Source organism: Electrophorus electricus, chromosome 4 (genome assembly GCF_041902795.1).
Source record: "Electrophorus electricus isolate QZ-2024a chromosome 4, ASM4190279v1, whole genome shotgun sequence".
NCBI lineage: Eukaryota > Metazoa > Chordata > Actinopteri > Gymnotiformes > Gymnotidae > Electrophorus > Electrophorus electricus.
The window spans coordinates 9,459,111-9,482,359 of NC_137500.1; the positions used below are offsets into that span (position 1 = coordinate 9,459,111).

At 40.5% G+C, this 23,249-nt stretch overlaps 1 protein-coding gene across 2 annotated transcripts; it reads right to left on the reverse strand.

Annotated features, from left to right (window-relative positions):
- Nucleotides 1–113: 113 nt before the first annotated feature.
- spg11 (SPG11 vesicle trafficking associated, spatacsin) lies at nucleotides 114–23,123 on the reverse strand. 2 transcript variants are annotated; one of them, XM_027020087.3, is made up of 41 exons: nucleotides 22,594–23,123; nucleotides 22,065–22,240; nucleotides 21,521–21,748; nucleotides 21,037–21,235; nucleotides 20,502–20,639; nucleotides 19,908–20,281; nucleotides 19,574–19,719; nucleotides 19,183–19,315; nucleotides 17,230–17,385; nucleotides 16,845–17,023; nucleotides 16,295–16,471; nucleotides 15,991–16,062; nucleotides 15,650–15,771; nucleotides 15,048–15,223; nucleotides 14,592–14,802; nucleotides 14,267–14,476; nucleotides 14,018–14,124; nucleotides 11,499–11,644; nucleotides 10,740–10,904; nucleotides 9,683–9,749; nucleotides 9,249–9,414; nucleotides 8,859–9,067; nucleotides 8,552–8,660; nucleotides 8,126–8,285; nucleotides 7,679–7,951; nucleotides 6,876–7,076; nucleotides 6,489–6,596; nucleotides 5,600–5,771; nucleotides 5,191–5,405; nucleotides 4,733–4,882; nucleotides 4,055–4,601; nucleotides 3,739–3,884; nucleotides 3,280–3,484; nucleotides 2,857–2,991; nucleotides 2,359–2,492; nucleotides 2,000–2,107; nucleotides 1,694–1,862; nucleotides 1,461–1,537; nucleotides 1,162–1,317; nucleotides 774–925; nucleotides 114–499 (listed from the first exon to the last, which is right to left on the reverse strand). In XM_027020087.3, exons 1-41 carry the CDS (start codon nucleotides 22,806–22,808, stop codon nucleotides 319–321), a joined length of 7,170 nt encoding a protein of 2,389 aa, XP_026875888.2. In that variant the 5' UTR covers nucleotides 22,809–23,123; the 3' UTR covers nucleotides 114–318. The 2 variants fall into 2 exon arrangements, with proteins under 2 accessions (XP_026875888.2, XP_081568371.1); XM_081712245.1 differs by lacking the exon at nucleotides 6,876–7,076.
- Between the last annotated feature and the right edge of the window lie 126 nt (nucleotides 23,124–23,249).

Genomic DNA, 23,249 nt, shown 5'->3' on the forward strand with positions numbered 1-23,249 from the left:
TAGTGACAATTTAGGGGTACTGCAATTTCAGAAGTGATAATATACAGGAATAAGATGAAAAAAAGTCATGTTTCAAATTGTAGCCTTAGGAAGAACAAAAACAACAGCCAATGTATTAGCAATTTTAGATTTAATCTCTTAAATATGTACATTTACAGTTAATTTACCCATTAACTATAACAAAAAAGTGCTCCCTCTAATCAGATACCCCACAACTGCTGTGGAATGAAATCAAATGCCATAATTAGAACATTTAAAGCCATGACTGAAAATGTGTCACTGTGCCTGTAGAGGGGTTGGGGAGTTAAATGAGGGTAATTAGCTGCTTAGTCGGTCATTAAGATAACTGTTTGTTTTGGAGTCCTGCAGGAGCATGTTGACTACATCGATAAACTTGTGTTCGTAGGCCAGTTTGTAGTGGGTGTAAACGTCTTCACAACACTGCAGGAGCCGCTTCAGATTCTGACTGGCATTGTTTGGTGGCTTGTTCAGAGACAGTCTTGAAACAGAACAGCAAAACTTAAACCAATAATTTAAATAGACAAAAAAAAGTAAGAACCAGGGTCTCAATGTTGGATTAATTCCTGATTAATCTTGTGCATTAAAAAAAACAACATCATATAGGAAATAGAGACCTCTTGGTGACTTGGTGGAAAAAAAATTAAGTAAAAGCATTTTCCTTGCTAAATTGACTTTACAAAGAGTTGTCTAAATCAGGATGTGATGAAAGCTACATAAGTAGAGCTAACCCTTCCCTTTAAAAGGAAACTTACTTTTTGGAGATTTCCTCAAACAAGCTGGTGGGAAGAGGTCTGTGTAGCTTAAACTCTTCCAGGTAGGAGAAATCACCTCTCAATATTACTTTCTGGTACAAAACCTCTGCCCAGTCAGGACTGTAGTCATATGCCTCTGCTACTACAAATGACTAAAAGGGATAAAGGATAATAAACATCCAGTGTTCGCTGGGGAACTACCTAAGCCAACTATTTAATATGCATTTGTAATATATGTATATTAATCTATAACTTCCATTTTTTAAGTCTGCCCTTTTTATTTTTTACTTTGTATCACAGTTTTACTTTAATAAACAGGAATGTCTAGAGCGGAAAACAAACCAAAATAGAATAGCAACCAAGAAAAAGTAAGAAAGTAAGAGAACACCTGGTAACAGTGTGGCAGAGCCACGATGATAATGGGCAGCTCTGATGGCTGCAGGTTCACAACACGATCGTCATGTCCACGAGTTAGGAAGTGAAGCTGCAGAACGACGAGTTTAGCCATTTTTACACACCGCAATGCTTGACGCATGCACGAGTCCTGAGAGGCACAAAAGAAAATGCACATGCCCAACCCCACCCCCGCAACACACACACAGACAAACACACAAATATTAAATGAAAAAAAGAAAAAGCTAAAAATCAAGGATATAATCTGACAATCTGCTGGAGAATTGTAAATACCTTAGAGTAGCTTTCTGCAGCGTCTTTCAGCAAAGAGAGGACTTTCTCTAGGCTACTTTTGAGCTCTGGGGTGACGGCTAATTTCAGTAAGCACATAACAGGAAAAAATATGATTAGGCCATAAACTGGATCCTTTAAAAACAAACAAACATTCTTGTTGTATCCATGCTATTCACATCGAACGCATGCAATTAGAATTATACATTTCACGTGGCTCGGCAGGCCTGCCTTACCCCATGGCTGGGACTCGATGAGTTTGAGCTGTGTTCGAGCAGCGCCCTCATGGTTTTCTCCAATCTCTCGGCGCATGCTGAAACACAAAGCCACCATGTTGTGCTTCTCACTGTCCCCTGGCAGACATCGCTTAATGTAGTCCAGCAGAGCTGTTTTTAATCTGGTGTTCTATCACACACACACACACACACACACACACACACACACACACACACACACACAGTAATAAGGGACAGATGAATGTGCACACTCATATACTCAAACAAACACATACACAGAACAGGAGTAGGATGTTTCTCCCCCACCGACTCCTGTTTCTTCCTCAGTAGGATCTCAAAATGGTGGTTCTGGTTGAGCAGGTCAAAGATGTAAGTCATTTCATTGTATCTTCCAATACCAGTCAGGAGACGTACCTTTCCAGTAGAAAAAAGCAGAAAAAAGCCAGCTGCTTTATAAGCACTAAAAAGACCTTTTTAGATCATTGAAGCTAATATATTTGTCTATTCTAAAACAGATAGATGGCACCTAAATGACTCTTTGTACATAATAAAATGCAACAGTCAAAAAAAATGTAGGTACAGACTTGCACGATTACACCATTTTTGGCAATAGGTAACTATGAGAGGTAAACCTTAGCATAGCCCGACAGATGAGGGGCACTCACCAGCAGCCCATATCCATCCTTATGAGCCAGGTGAGTGTGGCTGAGGTGTCTGGCTGCCTGTAGGACCTTGACGATGCCTTCCATGTTACAGGTGAGACTGAAGCAGTCATGGGCCAGAATCAGCAGCTCAACAGCTGTAGGACACATCAGAAAGTCAACCACACAGAAATGGCAGTGTTACCAATTGGAAGTCCTGAAGGAAATGGGACCATGCAGCTACAGTATACAATGCTGTGGAACTGATTCTACAAATTTAGAAACTTTAGCTTTCTAAAGTCCTTTATCATAAAAAAAAGAATATGCTGCAACTAGCAAAGCCATATGTCTTAATGTCCACCAAAACCAGCAGCACACCTTTATAATACACTGTGAGAGTGAAGTTATTGCTGCTCTTGGGGCTACACTGCACAGCTACACTGTTTTGACATTTCTTAACTGGGGTGTTAGATCAATATATCTGTACAGCAATAGATCACATTGTAAATCTGTGGGACTCACTGCAGCTCAGCTCTGCCAGAGGAACTGTGGGAATGCAGTCTAGCAACTTGATGCCCACCAAGTTGGGGTCACTACACAGTTTAGCCAGCTGTAGGAAGGCCTCTTTACCTTCACAAGGACTGTAGATATGTTGCTCTGATGTAAGAGACACAAATAAAACTCTAAAAAAAAAAAATCCAATTCTTTTATCCAATTAAACTTTTTTCTTTTACTTTTCTGATGTTTGTATGCATCCTATAATCTGGCTATTTCTAATACGTATTCTTGCGAATTTGATATTATAGTGGAAAGAAGTGGCAAACGTAATTTATGTCAAATAGATCATAATCATCATCATCATCATGTACAAAAACAAATCAAACTCAACCATAGGACTAAATATTAGCGGATCAAAACCAAGTAGACATACAGCACCCCCTTTACCTTTCTCACCCTCCTGTAAGGAAGCCAGTAGTCCCTCCAGCACCGTGGAGGTGATGAGCTGAGCCACAGAGTCTGGCTGCAGGCCCTGCACGCTGATAAAGGCCTGAGCTTTCTTATAGCGCTCTGGCTGCTGGGACAGGAGTACCTTAAGCAGCACAGTCTCTGGCTCTTCAGAAGAGATCTCACTATAAGAACAATGCAGCTCCTGCAGGAGTAGAAAGTAGATATAGGGCATGATACATTGATGATAGCCCCTCAGTCATTAATCTTATAATTCATTGCCCCTCCCAATTCTATTAACTTTCTTCACAGTTATAGATTCTTACTCAATTTACAAGTGGGTAACATTGGTTTTGGTTTCACTTGTTTTTATGGATCTCTGAATGAACTCTCTCTTCTTTTGGTTGTCCTCTATATTTGTTTTGGTTAGCGCACTGGGGCATTGGAAGTGTGCTGTACCTTGGACAGCTCATAGAGGCTGAGGACCTGTTTGCAGTAGTTTTTGCCATGACGGCACTGGTCTACAAGAAGCTGAAGCTGGGAGAGAACCTGGTCTTCGGGTGAGGAAACGACCACGAAGGAGGACAGACTGCCCGTGCTCGAGCCTGAAGAGCAGAGAAATGCAGCTTAAAAAGACCTTAAAAAACACTTAACATAAAAGAAAATATATGTAACAATACATGGAATGGTTTCAGTGAAGGACTATTTAAGTATTACATCTGGTTATCATGTTGTTTCAATTGGATACGTTTGAAAAAGTTCCCAACGTTCTTACAGCTGGGCAGGATGCTCCTGCTCTCTCCATCGGGGCTGAGGAGTTCCTGCAAGCCCAGTTGTAGCTCTCCACAGGCCAGGCCCCGACAATGCAGCACCAGACACACATCCCTGTGCAGCAAGCCAAAATATCTACACACACGGCTCGCCTCGTGAACGCTGCCCTCATCCAAGAGCCGGTCAATCAGCGTGGTCAAAGCCTTTCGCTCCTCCCCAACCAGGGAGCAGGCCTCCTCCACTGCCGGAAGTCCCTCCAGACTCAGATATGCTGGGTGATCCAGCACAGGCATTCTGGAGAAGGAGTACTCTTTGAGGAGGTTGTCGAGGGAGCTTTCAAGCACCGCAGGCGGGACGAACAGGCTCTCCTGCTCCAGGGCGGTGGTCAGGACCAGTCGACGAACACGGCATTCCCACTGTTGCTTCTCCAACTTCGCCAGGCGCCCTTCACAAGTGCCATCATCATGCTGGGACAGCCAGTGGCCGGCCAGACCCAAAAGGAGACATCGCTCCTGCACCTGAAGGAGCTCAGTGTCTCTCTGCACAGAGTCCTACAGAAATAAATAGAACCAATGAATTCAGAAATGTGAGATACCATGCCAAGTTCATATAATACATGTTAATACTTAAAAGACTTAGCAGTAACTAATGGTGGCTGAAAGGGAATGGAGTAGAAAATGACCTCAGCCTGAGACATAAAGAACTGGCAAGCTGCCTCTGCTCTGATGCGGTCATTATTGAACTGCTCATGGCATCTCCTCCAGAAGGAAAGCCGTGTCTCCTGCCTTTCCCACTGTCGCTTGGTCTTTAGCACCTCAAGGTCCTGCAATAGCTTCAGCAGGGAGAGTCAGATTGGGATAAATTAGGAAAGTGTCACAGCTGTGGACAAGCCAGGGGAGATATCAGTGGATCATCTTGTATAATGAAAGATATACAGTACAGCACTGGGCTGTTAGCCTTAATTTCCAGGCAACAGTCTCACCATGCCAAAAGTGACATAGCAAAGCAATCGCACCTAGGAAAGAAGTGTTTTTCAGATATGTCGGTCGTCATCTATCTTTCTCTATTTATGTGCAGCATGAACAACCAGTCAGACCTCCACTCATTTTAAATAATCTCCTCATTAAAATGCGCCCTTACCTCATTTATAATCAGGCGATCGATGGATAGCCCAGCCAGTTCAGCTACTTTCCTGGCTTGGGAGAAGAGGCCGAGTTCCTGAAGCTTCTCTAGGATGCTCTGGCACTCCCCCTGCAGGCAGGCAGTGCTATAGTCCACCAGCAGACACGGGGACAGAGACACGGGTGTGTCAGTCAGGATTTGGCTTAGCTGGCTCAGCATCTTAAAGTCAGGACCTTAAGGGATAAAAAGAGGAGCAAGAGTAGGATAGCTGGGGTCTCTGAAAAGGCATGTTTACCACTTGATTTAATCTAGCCTTTACAACCTCTGAGGCTCAAAGATTCTTTTCATGGGTGTAGTTGAATATCTACTTCATCTACTCTATTTAATAATTTCTTGTGAAAAGGCATGTTTTGTATTTTTTTTTCACCATTAGACTTGAGGAGATGTTCCATTTCAGCCAGTAGCTGGAGCAGCCTGTGCAACTCGTATTGCGTCCCACACTGCTGCAACAGAATGAGGAGCAGCACAGAAGCCTGAGCCTCCACCCACTGCACCGGGAGACACTCCACACCCAACATATTCTCTCCAGTGCTTCTGAGCTACAGTACGAGAAAGCAAGACAGAGTGAGTGTGAGAATGTGTGCGTTTATATAAACTATAGTTTACTACAGTTTACTAAAATGTCTGGACCCTGAGACATTTAATACACTCATTTAGGGCGCATGAATACCACATAAAGAGGCAGCTGGCTCTGACACAGCAGATGACCCTCTTGGGAGGGCTACTTAAAGTGAATCTATCCCTTGACTCTGTGATATGGGCCTACGTTTGCTGACTGATTCCTGCTATAAATCTTTTCAACCTTGCAACAGCAAGACACCAAATTTATCCTTATGACACCTCCTCTCCTCCCACAGAAGATTATTTTTTAGACTGATAACACTTCCCCCGACTGACAAATAACCATGATAGACTCTTCCCCTTGTCTTAAACACAAAGGATTACACTGAACCTGGTGGCTTCCAGACAGTGTAGTTAAAAGTAATTCACAAAGGCCTAACATATGTACCTTACCTGCCTCACACAGATAAAAGACATTTAATTTACATGAACCAGTGAAGGGCAGACAATGACACATGAATCAAACATGTCCCAATTGCTGGTGACCTTACAGTGCCCTCAAAGAACTAAGGAAATGCTCTTTCTCACGCTCGAGACAGAGAGAACATGGACTTGACTGAGAGGTGAGAGTCAATGAGAGAGAAAAACAGAAAAAAAAAGAAGAGTAATGGATAGAAATAATGGATTCGTCTTACGTTAAGCAGACATTTCTGGAACTCCAGTAGCTTGTCTTTGGCCCCCTGGTAGTTTTTGTAGTCACAGCAGAGCTCATACATCTGCAGCATGTGAATGAGTGGAGACTCCTAAGAGCGGGAACAGAAGAGAGGACATATACTTTTTCAAAAAGAAAACTATACTTCAATACGTTCGATTCTTGCATTTTTATAAGATTAGAAGGAAGGATGCGATGACAAAACACGAAAAAGCCATTTAAAAAAATAGCTACATGTTTTTCACCTTAATACTCAACTTTGACCTAATAACAAGCTAAGACAAGTAATGGGCATCATTTTCCATAGATATGGGCCTCCACTTTACATATCATTATCACCATGCGCCGGAGACAAATCAGAGAGCCTAACCCGCTGGAACAGCTGGAAGCCACGGATTAGAGGCCTGATCTTGCACTTCAGAATGAGGGTTTTCCATAAGACTGACATATCATAAAGGTTCCATGTGTGGTGGCCCAGGTTCTCATTAATGTAAGAAGTGGCCTCCTGGACAATGTCATCATCGACGGAGGTCAGGATCCACACACACAGGCACTGCAAGCATTCAGCATCCTGTCAATCCAGTAAACACAAGATACATGAATCTGCAAACATTTATAAAAAGCCAAATTCAAAATCAAAGGTAACCAGTAATATAACTGGAGAAAAGCAAAAGCATCATCTACCATTATTTGTTGCCATTATTAAGTAGATGAATCCACAAAAAAGGCATTGGTACAGTCACAAAGGAAAAGTAAGTGTCAAAAATGAACTCTGAACATATAACTATTGTCTATCAGTAGTGTACAATAGTCCCATCTGAGTTGTATATTATCTATGACCAAGTGATCTCAGTGTCAAAACCTCTACTCTATCTTGAGGAGAAGGATGGCATGTGCATTTGAAGCATGATGTACTTTGAGTCAACAGATCACAGCACTAAGGTAGCCAGTGTTCCAAACCACACATCCATTAAGAGTGGCCAATCACTTCAGAGTACTGTAAACACACTCCACATCCTGGGCCATGTTTTTTAGGTATTTTCACTCTAGTATTTTGATGTTAAAACAAATAACCAAAACAGCTAAAAATGAATGTATAAAAAAAATTTGGTGCAAGACTTAAATCAGAATCACTCTAGAAGTGCTATAGTGATAATTTTTCTTTCCACCTACCTGGTGACATGCTGCCAGCACTGTAAGTGGTGGGCTATGCTGCATTACAGCCTCTGCCAACAGGTACCTCCAGGGACTGGTCTTGTCCTGGCTTTGTAATAGGATCTGGAACAGATCCTTAGGTGACTCAGAGCTTTCCTCCCTGGGCAGGTAGCAGAGGTCATGGCCCTGGCTATCCAGGCCCCACTGGGAGGAGACTAGTTGCAGGTCCTGGAAGGCCAGTGAAAGGTGTGCCTGCAGAGATGGGCTGAAGCTGGCTGTCAGGGACCTGACCTGTCCAGAGTAACACATTATCAACTAAGCATGTATGCAATTTAGTTACGACATGTCCATCCATTCAATAAAACCAATACATGTAAATATAAATATCATCTATGGTATTTGGATTTTGATAACACTGCTATGTATTTTTGGAAAGTCACAGAATTTGAAATGCCATTGAATCACCTGCCGTGGAGGGTAGTGGTGGAGTTGTACAAAGAGCAGGAAGTTAAGCCACTGGCCATCGGTGGCACAGTCTTGCAGATAGCCAGCACTGAGGGCCAAATCATGCAGGTGGCAGAACTGCACAGGGAGAGCCCACTCCTGTCCTGCCTCGTACGACGACCTGAGAGCAAGCCAAGGGCAAAAGCACAACATGCCTCATTTGCGCTCTTGACAAAATGGAGCTACTGATCAGGAATAATAAGCTTAAAAGTTGCAGGACTCTAACAGCTGAATGCTTAACAAAGTCTCTGAGCAATTTAGCATATTTCTACTGACATACTTCAGTGATTTCATTCTGTGTAGGATCACAAGAATTAAAAAGCAACTTCAGTGGAGTTTAGTAAGCCATTTAGCAGATCCTGTGGCTTGTGTCCAGTGGGCAACAACCTGCTCATGCCTCTCCCCTCCACATGCTCCCTCACTGCTCCCTCCAGGTGCAGCAGCAGTTCTTCTGCTGTTTGCCTCTCAGCTGTTACCAGCTTATTCACCTTGTCCACTAAGAGACAGAGTTTTCAAATACCAATTATATTTGAAACTGTCTAATACAAAGTTGGATGTAGGACAAGATAAAGCAAAATTATTCACTGTACATTTTACAATTTTCCCCACAAACAGTGTGTATACACAATTATTCCACCCTAAATGCATGTAAAATCTAAACATCATAGAAGTCCAAGTAAGAAAAAAGTCTTACCAAGAGACTGTCTAAGGGAGGCTAAGCTGCTTTCTTCACAGTTTTGACTCCATAATTTGAGTATAAGATTAAGGGCTTTAAGATCCACCCTCAGTTTCAGACTGCATACGCCCAACAACTCACAAAAACACACACAGGCTGCAGCTACAGAAGAGGAGTCAAAATTCAAAAGGCCCAGTGTGTAGGCCTGTTCCTCAGCTACACTTAACCTGGATAGGGTTGAAAAGTATAAAAGTACAACTGATATAAAATAAGGGTCCAAAGCACACATTGTAACATGCAATATATAAGATATAAATGAACAATTCATAATAAACTATGCATAAAACAATTGCTGGCCTAAATATAGTAAAGAAATATACAGTATAGTAGAGTATGAAGACTACTCACTGTAGCTTCACATTGCTGGAACTGGCCAGATGTTGAATGATGAAAATTCCATAGGCAAAAGAAGGTCTGCCATGCTGCAGATAGTATAAGTAGTCCAGGTTCTGGATGAGCGCATACTTATTGACCAGGTGAGGGCTGGAGAAGTGAGGAAGTTCAGCAGGCCCCTCTACAGCAAAAGGGTGTTACAATTTAAAACCTTGACTTTCTCTAGGAAAAAATGGTGTTAGAGTATAAACCATGCAAACAATAGTATGGAAAAAATAGCTATACAATTGAAGTGCTGCACAACTAAAAATGAAGTAGCAATACAGTAAAGAATCCCTTTTTTGTGAAATTTTAATGATTCACCATGACGTGACTAGACATTGCAGCATTCATCTTTACACTAGTACCGCTGAGAATTTCATGAGTCTGTAAAATGTTGAAATGCCTACCAGCAGTGCCTAAAGTGTTGGCAGACTGCCACCCAAACAGTCTGGAGATATCCAGTGGATACAAAGACTGCACAGAGAAAAAGAAAAACAAGGTCATTTAATTTAATTCTTCTCCACATTCCTGACACGGTCCACAGCATGTCAAATTCACTTTCTGACTATCATAACAAGTCTATAACAAGCTACATGTTTGAGTAGTACCTTTCAGCTATTTAGCTTATCGTGAAAGCACAATAAATGTCTCAACACAAAACAGGAGGAAGGCTGTGGCAATCTTAATGAGAAATCAGACAACAGCACTCCTAGACGTTACCCTAATCTTAATACATTTTTCCTGCTTGTGTGGCAGTGAGAGCAGAATGCCATCTTAGCCTTCTGAGAGATAACAGCTTGAGCAGAGATGTCCATCATCTGGAACGGGTCACTGCACCCACGTCTCCCTGATCGTTTACCACATCACTCCCCAGCTATGTCTGGCCTGACAGTGAAGCTGCCCCAACCCCCCTGGTTTCGACAGAATGCTAATTATATAACTGTGTGCCATTAGAAGACTGCTAATGACTAAATGTGAGATCAGCTATATCTACCTAATTCCAAACAGTAGTGGTTGTGGAAACAATGCAAAACATGGCAAGTTGAATGACAGACCACCAAAAGTGTGCCAAGACTGTAACTTTCTAATGAATAAAACCATAGACATTGCAAGGGCTCCTCCAAAGCATCTGGGAGTGCCATGACCTTTTTGCCCTTTGTCTGTCTGTTCAGCATTGACAAGGCTATTAATACATCTTCACTGCAAATGCTGACAAGAGCCAAACTTACAAGAATTCAGAGGGTGATGGCTTCTTTTTCTAATTGTATGGTAAAAGTGAACTTACTTAAACTACTTTACAAAGTAGCAATGTTAGGGATTGTTTCAAGTCAAATTCATCTGTGGCACTTTGCTCTCTTTTTCTGTAATCTTCTGTAATCTCTTTTAATTGTTTTTTTTTTTTTTTACTCCATTAAAATTTCTGAAAGGCAACAACAAACATAAAAAAATTGAAGTCACATGTACCTGCATGAGATGGTAGACAGATATATCGCAAGTGGAGATGCCTCTTGGGCCACTCTGAGGGAAAAGAGCAGCTCTGAGTTTGGGGTATGCACTCAGTGCCATCCTCAGGAGCTGGGGGTCCACTCTGCACAGGGCATCCTGACATCTACCACCCTCTCTCACCACCTACACACAGAGACAGGCAATAGTTGAAATGGATCATGCTCATCTCCAGTAAATAAAACTATACTGAATTGTTAAGTACTCATTACTTCTCAACTTTGTTAGACTACCAATCCCAGCAAAACTAAGAAGCAAAATTAGGACATGAAACATTTCTTGGCTTCAACTAGTGTACAAGGAAATGTGTTTATTACATTTTTTAGATGCAAAGCTCCTCATGGAAGTGGATTGTAACACGTACTCATTCACTCACGTTTAGCAAGCAGAAAATTCTCCATAAGGTTGCAGTGTTTCAGAGGTGCTTCAAACTGTGCACCCTTACTTGCAAAGTACCCCTAACAGAACTTCGTGACTGACTAATACAGAATCACCTAACTAGCAAAAGCTTGGTACAATGTGTGCTTAGAATTTTAAAGGAAATCCAACATCATGGATGCCTGGATGGAGCGAAATACCAACAACAAACCAGGATGGTCCCAAGGCTGAGCAGTGCCAGTAATAAGCTAAAACAAAGTGGGAAGTTGTTGGTGCCATGTAATTTAATTGATTTGTGTGTTAGATGGAGGGGATGTTGGATAATAGTCACTAGAGCCCTACCTGATCGATACCCCCAGGCCCAAACATAATGGTGGAGAGAGCGAGGAGGCTGTGTCCCTCTAGTAGCATGCTGCTAATGCTAGCCTGGCTGCCTGGCAGGAGCACCTGTGCACTGGTCAAACTAGCCTGGAACACTCGCTCTGGATCTGTAAATTAAAGGGAGAGTTTACATTGCACCTTTCACATTAATCCTTCATAGAATAACCATTTTTAGTATGACTAATTAACAAAACAACAAAAAAGGCAGATTTTCTGAGAAAAAAGAAAAACCCACACTAGGTTACAGTTATCTAGATAATCAAGTGTATAAGAGAAATTATACATTATTACTTTTATTACTGTTATGACAGTTCTCAGCTTAGAAGCATGTTAGCCTTTAATACTTCAGCATACCAATCATCCACAGAAGAAGCATTGTTGGATATCCAATATTTCAGTATTTCAGCATTTTTTCTTGCTAAATATAACAATATTCTAATCATTTTCGCACTATTTTCATTTGCCAAGTTCTCCATATCTGCTGCTAGTATACACTAAAGTGGTGACAGTTGAATAGCATACCCAAGTGTAGCAACGGTTTCATTCTTCACCTCACTCCAAAATTCCTGATAAATTTATTTCATACATATACAAATAACTTAAATCAGGGATAGGGTGCATGACAACCTCCTATAAAACCGACACACTTGTAGTTTTCATATTCTTTAAAAACAAAATGTCTCACTTCCAAATAATGGGAAAAGTGAGAAAGCTGTAAGGTATGTTAATTTTTTAACTCTTCAAAATCCTCCTTCAAATAGTTTTTTGAGCTGGTCTAGTCCATTTTTCCTGTCAGCTTTTAAACAGAGTCACGACAACGAAATCTGGGTTGCCTGCCATCAACACTAAAAGTGAAACATTTATTTTTAATTTCTAGAAAATTGTAAACCTGTTTCACATACAAAAATGTTTAAAACAATAATACTTCTAATGGTGCTTTCTTATAAATAAGAAAGAATGCCACAATTCATTTTCAAGTATTTACAGTATCTGGATTTACCCATTTTATCCATCTGTGTACTTTACTAAACTTTTTAATATCTCTACATCTTTTTACAGTTTATTGCAGTTACTCACCTAGAATCTTCTTCAGTTTTTACACACACACACACACACACACACACACACACACACACACGCGCGCTTTTGCAGTATTGTATACAGTATTTTGTAGTGGCATGCCAATAAAGCTATCTTGTCGTGTGAGAGATTTGGGGGGGGGGGGGGGGGTGGACTGTGCTCAGTAACATAACCTGATGTTTGGGACCTCCAGTTCTCCTTGTTCTTTTAAGCATTGTTGTTTATTTTCACTCTTACATTTTCCCATGCCACAAGATTGGCGAAAAATATATGATCTTTATTAAGTAAAAAAAAAAAAAAAAATGCAGTGAATGTGGAAGCAATCTGGCTAAAATATTCATCTTAAGTACACTGATTCTCCTAAGCATGTGACAGGCATTCTCTCCCATCTACATAAATCTTATTTATGCTTTATAGAATTGGTCTGAGGTTCTGTTTTACTGGTTTTCTAGAGAGGGCCCAATGTTTATTCTAAGGTATGTTATTCCCTCTGGGGCACATTTAGATGGAAGACCTCCAAGTGGTGGAGTGTTTCTCAGGGCTCCTATGAACATTGCATCAGTTTTAGTGGTAATGATTGCTGTCTTGGGTGCTACATACTATGATTTAATGTACCTGATAAATTAGGGGAAGCGTTTTTACATTCTGAAGCATATTACAGCTCAATTACATCGCTGGGGTCCACAATTATTATTTATTGTTACAATCAGTATATAGTCCTCTGTATGTAGAATTAGATTTTCTATTTTAATTACTATAATACTGCTGTAATTAAAACAATTTTTTTAAACACCACGGGCGATGCCCTTATAAAACTGATTATGATTAATGCATTGAAGTGCAGGTTTTCATGCTCAAACTGTTGGTTCTTTCATTCAGAGCTCTGTCCATGGGAAGATGCCACTAACCACCACTTATAGTTTTAAGTACTCACAATATGGTTTCCTAAAAGATACTATGCAAGAGCACTTTGACATCAGTGATTACATTCTGAAATTATTCATTTTGTCATTAAAATATTTAAGGACACGGACACTAGAAAACCTATTTTAAATCATGAATGATAAGTAATAATAAGCAAACAATAATTTATTCCATTTACATGTCATTTACATTTATGCTGTTTGCTTTCTCAGACAGAAGTTTTGGTTTATGGTTTAAAAGCTGTGTGGAATACACCCGTCATTAGGGGGCACAATGGAAATCCTGGACACCCATCATTTATTATTATTACTACTTCACTATGTATATAAAATGTTTTTCCCTTTTTACTTACTCAACCTCCACTGAATATTTTACCCCACGTTTCTATGTACCAAAGACATTTGGATGCAAAATAGTACAACTGAATTGTATTAAGTTAGACAAACTAACAAAAGAAAACATGTACTAGGACTTACCTGTGGGGTCTCTTGAAATTCTTTGCAGTTTGACCATCATCTCAAACCAGGGATAGCTCTCATACAAAGCTCTGTCTCCAACAGCAGGGCAGTTAGTAGGAGTCAACCTGAGTGAATCAAAAGTAAATATACAACTGAAGCTAAAATAAAAATCACCAAACTCCACTGGGGTACTGCATGAATCAGGCTATGCATTTTACTGAATACATTCTTGCCATAAAGTCATACAGGCAAATGGCACTAACTCACTTATAGTGCTCCAGGTAGTTGTAAAGCAGGTACTGCAGGTTATTCTCCAGGCAGTGCTGAATAAAGCGTGTGTGAAAGTCCTGGCCTTGGGAAGCATATAACTGTGGGACAGGAGGTCCACTGTGGCCCCGCATCACACCTCCAGCCTGGCCCAGTCTCCACAATAACTGCTCAAAATCAGACATCTCAGATTCCACAAACACTTCTTGTCTGTGGAGCACAGCAGGCAGGAAAGTTGGCAACAGAACATCTATGACCATCCCCAAAATTACTGAAAATTTGCAGTAGTTTACAAGGCCATTCCGACTCATCCGCTTGTTCTAACCTAGCAAGCATGTCCAGGATTTGGTCTCTTATGTAGCCGCTGCAGTGAGTGTGTTCATCCACAATGGCAGCAGTGAGGGGAGGCCACATGGGGGCAGCAGTGAGCCCACTACCCTGAGCAGCCATGCTGGTAAGCCATGCACTGATCCGGTCCTGGTCATGAAGGGAGGTGAGGTAGGACCACAGCACAGCAGGGTCACACGAGGCCAACACTAAGGCAAGACAGATATCCTGGCAATGAAGCAGCTTAAATCATTTTTGATTTCTGTATACAAGCAGGTTTAATACATTAGGGCTTATCGTGTACACATCTCACCATCATGCAGTTGGTAAGGTCTGCAGTTTCAAAAGCCAACACCAGAGTCATATCCTGGCTATATGTTCTCCCTTCTAAAATGCTCTCTCTGTTGTCCAAGTAATGTGATAAACCAGAATGAGATAACATTAACCCACTCACGGGAGTCTGGGAGTCTGGAAAGGACCACTGATTTCTGTGTGTCATTGTCCCAGTGTCTGACCCAGTCTAAACACACTGAGCCCAGCAGAGAATGGAAGGAGGGTGGTGATGGCCCATTCACCATCTCCTGGATCAGCTTCCTGCTCTCAGCGTCTGACTGGCTTATATGAAGAACTCTGCACACAGAGGATGCAGGACTTACACATAGCCCATATAACCTAGGATAGGTTTTTGCATTTCATATCCTAATGGAATTCACGTACATGTGCTTTTATTCTTTTAGTACTTTGGATCATTGTTATATTATATTTGTGCTCATGTTTTAAACAGTTTTTAATCTGAGCATTTTAAGTAGTTATGAATTCCTGGAAAAATAAAACCAAAAGGTATCTGCTAAGAATTAAAATGCTATGCTACGATTTGGTGTCAAGTGCCTCTATTATGAAAAGGTTTAATGGGGTGCCGGTGCAATATACCGAAATAGTGGAAACATGTTAGCAAAATGCACCTGTTTCAAATGCTCACAATCTTACATAATACATTTAAGCATAATAAAGCATATATCAAAATATAGCCAGTAAATCAGTTCACCAACTCCTTACTTGTTCTTGTCGATGGGCTTTAAGCATCTTTTTGCTGAGCCTAAATTTTCAATCTGTTTAATGAACTCAATTTTTTCCATCTCCTCAGCAGAGAGATGATTCTGCCTCTTCAGTTCATCTACCTGTTCAAATCAGGAGAAAAATATTTTGGCTAAGATCTTCCAGCATTTAAAACTCCAAAACTAATCACAGGAAAACAGAAGTTTGTTAAAACTGTTAATTAAGTTTTTATACATCCATTCAACACCCAGGGTCTTAATTTGATTGCTAAATTCTTCCTTTGAAGTAAAATTGCAGTATGCCTTAGAACACACCTTCCAAGTGTTCAAAGACACACTTACCATAAAGGTCCTGAGGTCCTGATCAGCCGTGTAAACACAGATATTATGGAGCTGCTGTTTCACATTGAAACCCTGAGAGATAAACAGACAGAAAAAAACATTAAAGCAGAGTTGTCTGTTTGACACTACAATATAGCTGGGTCTTAGTGGGTAAGATTTCTATTGTAGCGTTCTCAAAGAACAATATACTTAGCACCAAAGCAGCCATTTCATAATTGTATCCATAAGTTGAGTGTTGGTGAGGGATGCTTCCTTTACTTTAACAGGGAACATACTTGAGCTATAGCTTCCAGAGTGTATGTACCATGTTAGTGAGCAGTGTTGTGGCCTGCAGCAAATCTTTGTCTTTGAGACAGGTGAAGGCCAGCTTCAGACCTGTCCTCCTCAGCTCCTCCAGGTTCTGCTCAGGACAACCCCGTCTGCGCAGACAGGCCTGTGCATGTGGGATCTCCTTACTCAGTACTGCATGCTGGACTACCTCCTGAAATGCACGCAAGCAAGTAAGCAAACACAAACAAAGGTTATTCTTAAAGCCTGAGACATCAGAACAGGCATATCTAATGATTCATCTTAAAGGCATTATGCTGTAATCAAATATAACTAATCCTGTCCTTTTTAGCTATTATATAAATCAGTCTGAGAAGTCCCTAATCTTCGTTATGTACCCTCTGTAATCGGGTAGAGGTTCCTCAGAGAAACATTATTTAAGTGACAATCAGAAAAAGGATAGAGACATCCGAACCTGAATTACTGTCTTATCATCCAATAATCCAAACAGAATTTGAACCAGCAATACACTATCAAGCCAGCTAATTCAGTGTTGCCAGAATATTAATGGCACTATACCCAATTACCTCAACAGAGAGTGATTCCCACTCCACCTCTGTAGTTGTACCAGGTGCAGTGTTAGTGGCTAAGGCAGGAATCTGGCTCCCTCCTACTTCTAGCCAGGGGTACTTCCTCATGTAGGTGCGCAGTTTAGAGATATAACCCTCCAAGATCCTCACACACGCCTGCAAGTTAGCATCCAGCTCTACAAGAGTAAGTGTAGAAACTTATCCACTGTACAAAGACAGCATCAGATTCTGCTAAATTGTGTTTGATTAAAGAATACCTTTTTGAACTTCGAGTAAATCAAATTCAAATGAATATGTCATATAAATCGATAACAATGAACACCTGGGATGGACAAATAATGACTAACGTTCGTGACTCATAAATCAATTGTGTGTGTGTTACCTGGTGTGCTGCTGAGAAGGACTCTGATTTGTCTATTGAGGAAGTTAAGTGTAATGCTGAGCAGCTGTTCACAAAATTGTCGACTCTGAGCTTCTGTGTTTGTGTCTCTGATGGCAGAGTAAAGTAAGTCCATTGCTGGACAGAGATCCTGGGCGTCTTAACACCACACACAGACACATACGCACATACATACATAAGATTAAAATTAGACCTGAAGAACAAAAAAACTAAATCACAAGCAACTATAATAAGAAAAAAAAGGACTCCCATAGAAAAGAATATTACAAAATTTCAGTATGTGCTACAGACAAATATTCACTTCCCTTCTGCATCATTTAAAATTAACCATCAGACAAATGTATACAGCAGGAATCTCAAAGTTACTGTGTAGGGGATAGAGGTAAAACAATGTCACAAAATTCCTGAGTTGTTACGTATTGCAACTGAATCTCTTTGTACCAGAAACATAGCTCAATACCCCAGCAAATGAATTACTTAGTCGATACTAGTTAAGCAGTAATGTCGACCATCATTGCATGTAAATTAGACTCCATCTATCTATCTGCCTAATTAACTGATAAAACTGTTATTCTCTTTGATGTTTAACATCACTATTACTCAGACCCTCCCTCTACCACATTAGTACAGTCTCTGGGTGTACACTGCCTTATTACATAGCTCTCTCGGTCAGTCTATCTCTCACATATACCTTACTGTGACCCCAGGTACTGCAGCTCCAAATCAACACCACATCTTGTATTTCATGATTAGGACTGTGTGCTTAATCAAGTGTGTAATTGCCATGCTCCTTCATGATTAAAGCTGGCAATTATGTGCCCCGATAAGTAAATCCTTAGATAATACATTTCTACTAGATATCAATTATTTTCTTTTTATACCCCCTGTCAGATGATTAATAGCGACTAATACTAGGTATACCATATAGGTTCATCAAGCATGACTGAGCAAATATTAAGAACACGAAGTATTGGAAGAGCTCAGCATTTTAAAATAGCCTGTATGTGATGGTGGCTGGAAAGAAGCCATCACTAGGAATGTGATGAATTTGCCAGAAAGCATCAGAGTGACATAGATAAAATGTGGGATAAGGTCTTGTGGTCAAATGAGACAAATATACATTTGAGAACAAAATTCAAAGGCTATATATGGTGCAAACCTAGCACTACCAAATTATCAACAGGTACCATCCCAACAGTGAAGAACGAGAGTGGAGGTATCATGTTATGGAGATGTTTTTCCACAGTTGGGACTGAAAGTTAAAGTTAAAACTGAAGGACAAATGGCTGGTGCTAAACACAGGTAGCCACACAATCTGCTTCAGTCTGCAAACCCCCCCCCCCCAAAAAAAAACAAACTAAAGTTAAAATGTGAACGCTATTTAACAGCCAGCTCAAAATCCAGATGTCAGCAAATCTTGGAGCAAATCTGCCATCAAGGCTGGGCAAAAATCATTCCCAAACAGCATGTAAATCTGGAAGAAACCCAATCTAAAGATGACAAGCTGTTATTGAAGCAAAATGTACTTCTACAAACTAGTCTGAAGGGGCTGAATACTTCAGTATTCCATAACATTTTTCAGTTGTTTTTAAAGATCTGCTAGCATATAAGTAATAATGACTTTAAAAGTTTAGTTTGCAATACAAATACCTCCTGGAACAATATGAGTGACATTTATAATCCAGATGAATCTGATAACTCAATGGAGTGGAATACTTTGGGTATTTCACTCTGATCCAGAATAAGCTTAAACCTAAAGTAAAAAACAATTTCCAAATTTCCAGGAATCACCATTGGAAGTGCAATTTAACCCAGAATTACATTTAACTCACCATTTCTTCAATCTTTGCCTACACTTTTTTTGAAATCTCAACCTAAATATTGACTTAAAATAGCTACATTTCTCTGTTAACACAGAAGACCAGAAGGTCTTACTCTTCAGTTGTGTCTGAGTTGAGATGGCTGGTGACTGCTCATGCACGCTATAACCTGTGGGTGGGCACAGGATATTCTCCTTGCTCTTCAGAAAGAAGTCCACCATGTCCAGCTGCCGATTTTTCAGACCAGCCTGAAAAAGAGAGGTAAAGGTTCATCTTTAGTTATATTTTTTAAGGAGCTCTTGATTACATATGTAATCAACATATTGGGAGAAAATTAAACATTGCTTTATATCATGTTTAAATTATATTGACAGGTGTTGAATAGTGAATTCTAAATGTATAGGAATATGTTAAAGTTATGACATACACAATTTTATTAACTTTATTAACCCAACCTTTGTGATGATTTCTATTTCTGTTATTGGAGGGAGATTATTTATCCATACCTGCAGGGCCTGTATGGGCATAGAGCAACGGCCCCAGGTGTTAAGATGGCAGAGAGAGTCCACCATGCCAGCACTCCCAAACACCATCAATCTGTTCAACAGCTCCTCCTGAGAAACCGCAAACAGCACCAGAGACAAGCCTGATGCTGAAAACAAAACCACAAAACTATCTGAAATATTACAAAATATGCTCAAAAGGTATAACATGAAACCAGAAAATAATAATGTAAGAATAAAGTACCAGCAGAAGGCTAACAAAAAAAAAACAAAACTAGTGTTGTGCTTTTAGTATCCGTTATCTGTAATAGCTTGGAATGAAACTAAAGTGCTTCACCTTTCAGTATGAAACAAAGGTGTTCTTCTTCTGACCAGTGGACTAGAACTGCAGGGGCATCAACGCTGTGGTACACAACACACTGACTTTCCAGATCCCAGTATGCCAAGGTCGTGTTGCTGTTGTCTGCTGAGGTGAAGGCAAGCACTGCTGAGAATTCTGAGACATTCAGCATGGTTGGTGTGGTCTGTTCAGGCACGGTGAAAGACATTACAGCACCCCCTGCTGGAATAGAGGGTGGCTGGGGCTTGGCAGTGGCAACTGCTTGGTGGCACTCAGAGTTGGGGAAGTCTCTGTACCATGATAACTGGAGCATGGATGGGTTTGGAGCTTTAGCTTGCTTGTACAAGACCGCCAACCTAGCCTCCCACGAGCTGCACACAAAGGGTTAAGTCATAGGCAGAATGCCTTGGCTATGATAGAGATTGTTCACAAGTAACTTCTACTGGGTCGAATGGTTGTAGGAGCACTGACAAATTAGCTGAAATGGTCAAACACTGACAGCATAGGCAATCCTGAATACAGAATCATGGCTATGGCACTCTAAGATAAGAGTCTAGATAAGAGAGAAAATAAGAGTCTAGACTGCCTTACTGGTCAGTCTGGAAGTGGGCATCCAGTACAGACTGGCTGTAAGCTGAGCTGAGCAAGCTGTCTTGGTCACAGGGCTTGGCGGGTATGAGAGGTGGGTAGTTTGGTACCTGACGACACAGCAGCTGTGTTGGGTGAGTCCTGTAAAAAGGAAATGAACAAAAATCATTGACATGTTCAGCATGTCAGACACTTTTATCCAGACTAACTTACATATTCAATAGAGTCACAGTGTCGGTGCTCCATGGGAATCCAACCCATAACCATGGTGTTACTAGCAACTTACTCTACCTGCCCTAACTGTGTGTGCAACAACTGGTGAGTAATAATAACAAGACCTTATAAAAAAATAAAGTCTGCTCAGTAGGGGTTCAATCACAACTTGATCAAAGATTCTACATGAAGGAAAAATTCAAAAGCAATATGCAGACCAATCAAGGTCATAAAATCATGGCTATGAACAGTAAAGTTCCTGGGTTTGCTCACTGAAAGAGGGACTGTCCCTATAATAGACGTGTAAAAGCAAGACTTAATCAACCTGAAATAATCATTGAGATCAATTGCCAGTGCTTGGTTTTGGCTGGTGGCAACCACAGCTGTGCTGAGGTCTTGGGAGATGTTAAGAAGGCAGAAGGAGGAGAGGGATACAGTAGGCTCCACCTCTCTCTGGATTGTTGTGTGGTAAGCTTGGAGGTCAACTGAGGCCAGGTGCTTCCCCTCAACACTGTCAAACACATCTAACATATACAGTTAAGGAAAAGTCTGACAGAAAAAAAGGGTTTGTGGTTTATGTGAAGCATGCCTGGGTGCAAACTGGAGCTGTTCGTTTAATTATGTATTTCTCATGGTCTCTGTTTTGCTAATTTACACACAAGACTGATAAAAATGGCAAAACAACTTTACTAATTGGGAACACCTCCATTATATGTTGTCATCAACAATACAAGAATGTGCAGGATTTTTTGGCCAAAGGCTAGCATGTCATCTCATCCTCTGGAGAAAGGCACTATCAAAAAGGATACATATGAATCCAGCAGTGGTCAGAACAAACAGGGTGCCTTTACTGAGTTGGTAATCAGTGAATGTTCCCTCAATTGCAGATGGCAGGTTGAGCAGGCAGGAAGACAGTGTCTCTGGTTGTGCAGGGCCCTGCTGCCATAGCAACTGCACCAGGACACTTGTGCTTAGCAGGAGGGAACAGCGGGCATCAGTAAAAGACAGCAGCCTCACACAGGTCAACTCACTCACACCTGTGGAAGATTTCATATAACTGAGAGCAAATAACAGACAAAACTCCACAGAAGCAATGAACAACACTGAAGCATACAAACTAGTAACTCCAGCTGGATATTCTACTGCTCGCTAAATTTGCAGAACTGTGCTTTTCCAGCAGCTGTTCCAAGTGAAATCCATGCAGATAATATAACTTGCAGGACTAAGATGAATAAATTAGCAAACAATAATCTGTAAATAGTTATATGAGTGTACAATGTTTATATGAGTGAACAAATGTTTTAATCTAGACAAAATATTTCTAAAAATATTAAAAATATCAAAATCACTTACTTGAATCCTTCTCTTTCACAAGCTGCAGCAGTCTATCTGCTGTATACCGAAACAAAGACGACCACTGGCTTTCTTGATCAACCTCATGTAACCTAAGTTCACAGGCCGGTCCCACAGTCAGAAGTCTAGGGATGTTGTCAATTTTACTCTGTTCTGTCAACATCTCCCAGAAAAAGCTATTGAGCATGACAGGGGGAAAGGAATTCCAGTTGCATGAACTTTGTTAAAAACATGGTGAGAACAAAGATGTGTGCAAAATATAGTCATACACACACACACACACACACACACACACACACACACACACATATATATATATATATATATATATATATATATATATATATATATATATATATATATATATATAACTGTGGACAGATTACAGTTCATATTACAGATTACAGTTCATTGCAACAAACAATCTATGTATTTAAAGAAGATGTACCAAAGAATGGAAAGAGAACGTGCTTTGAATTAAAGTAGAAGGGACTAAAAAAAAATTTAAATCTGAAATGCAATAACTCACTCTGCGTACGTGTCCTCAAGAACATGCATCGGAGCACCGCGTTCAGAAATATCACTGACTGACAACTTGCCACCAACATTCAAACAACAAAGTAGGGAACAGCCTTTGGCCATTTTGGCTTTAACAGTCTTATCAACATCTTTACATAAGTCATTGTCAGGTAGAAGTGCAACTTCTAAGGCACTCTGTAAACGAGGTTCAGGAATCCTTAACATTCTAGAAATTTTGGATTTTCTATAACAGGAAAATATAGCTGACTAACAATGATAGCGTTAGTTAACCTAGCTAGCCAACTACAATGCAGTGGTCTACGAGGAGCTTGAAATCACATGACGCTGCCTAACCAGCGTAAAAAGGCTTACAAACACATTTCCCCGTGGTAGTTTTGGTTACCGCTCTCAGACAAATGATCTAAAACCCGTATATAATCAGTAAACACAAAACTATTATTTAACACAAAACTGATAGTTAACAACATTACACAGCCCTCTACCTGACAATCACATGACGCAGAGCCGACACTAACCGAACGGCATAGTTAATAGAAAGTGGAGTGAATCAAACGTCTGTATTATGGTGATGGAAATTAGCCACAGGGGAATTGGAAATCTAAAATGTGAATTTGTAAATAATATGTATCATTTACACAAGCTGTT

Excerpts from the sequence above, each read along its gene's own strand:
- spg11 (XM_027020087.3), bottom strand. The coding sequence starts at position 22,808 with ATGTTAAGGATTCCTGAACCTCGTTTACAGAGTGCCTTAGAAGTTGCA. Across the intron at positions 2,992-3,279 it reads CTTACAGGAGGGTGAGAAAG|AGCAACATATCTACAGTCCT; the intron begins GTAAAGGGGGTG and ends CTCTTACATCAG. Across the intron at positions 926-1,161 it reads CTCTGCCACACTGTTACCAG|TCATTTGTAGTAGCAGAGGC; the intron begins GTGTTCTCTTAC and ends TATCCCTTTTAG.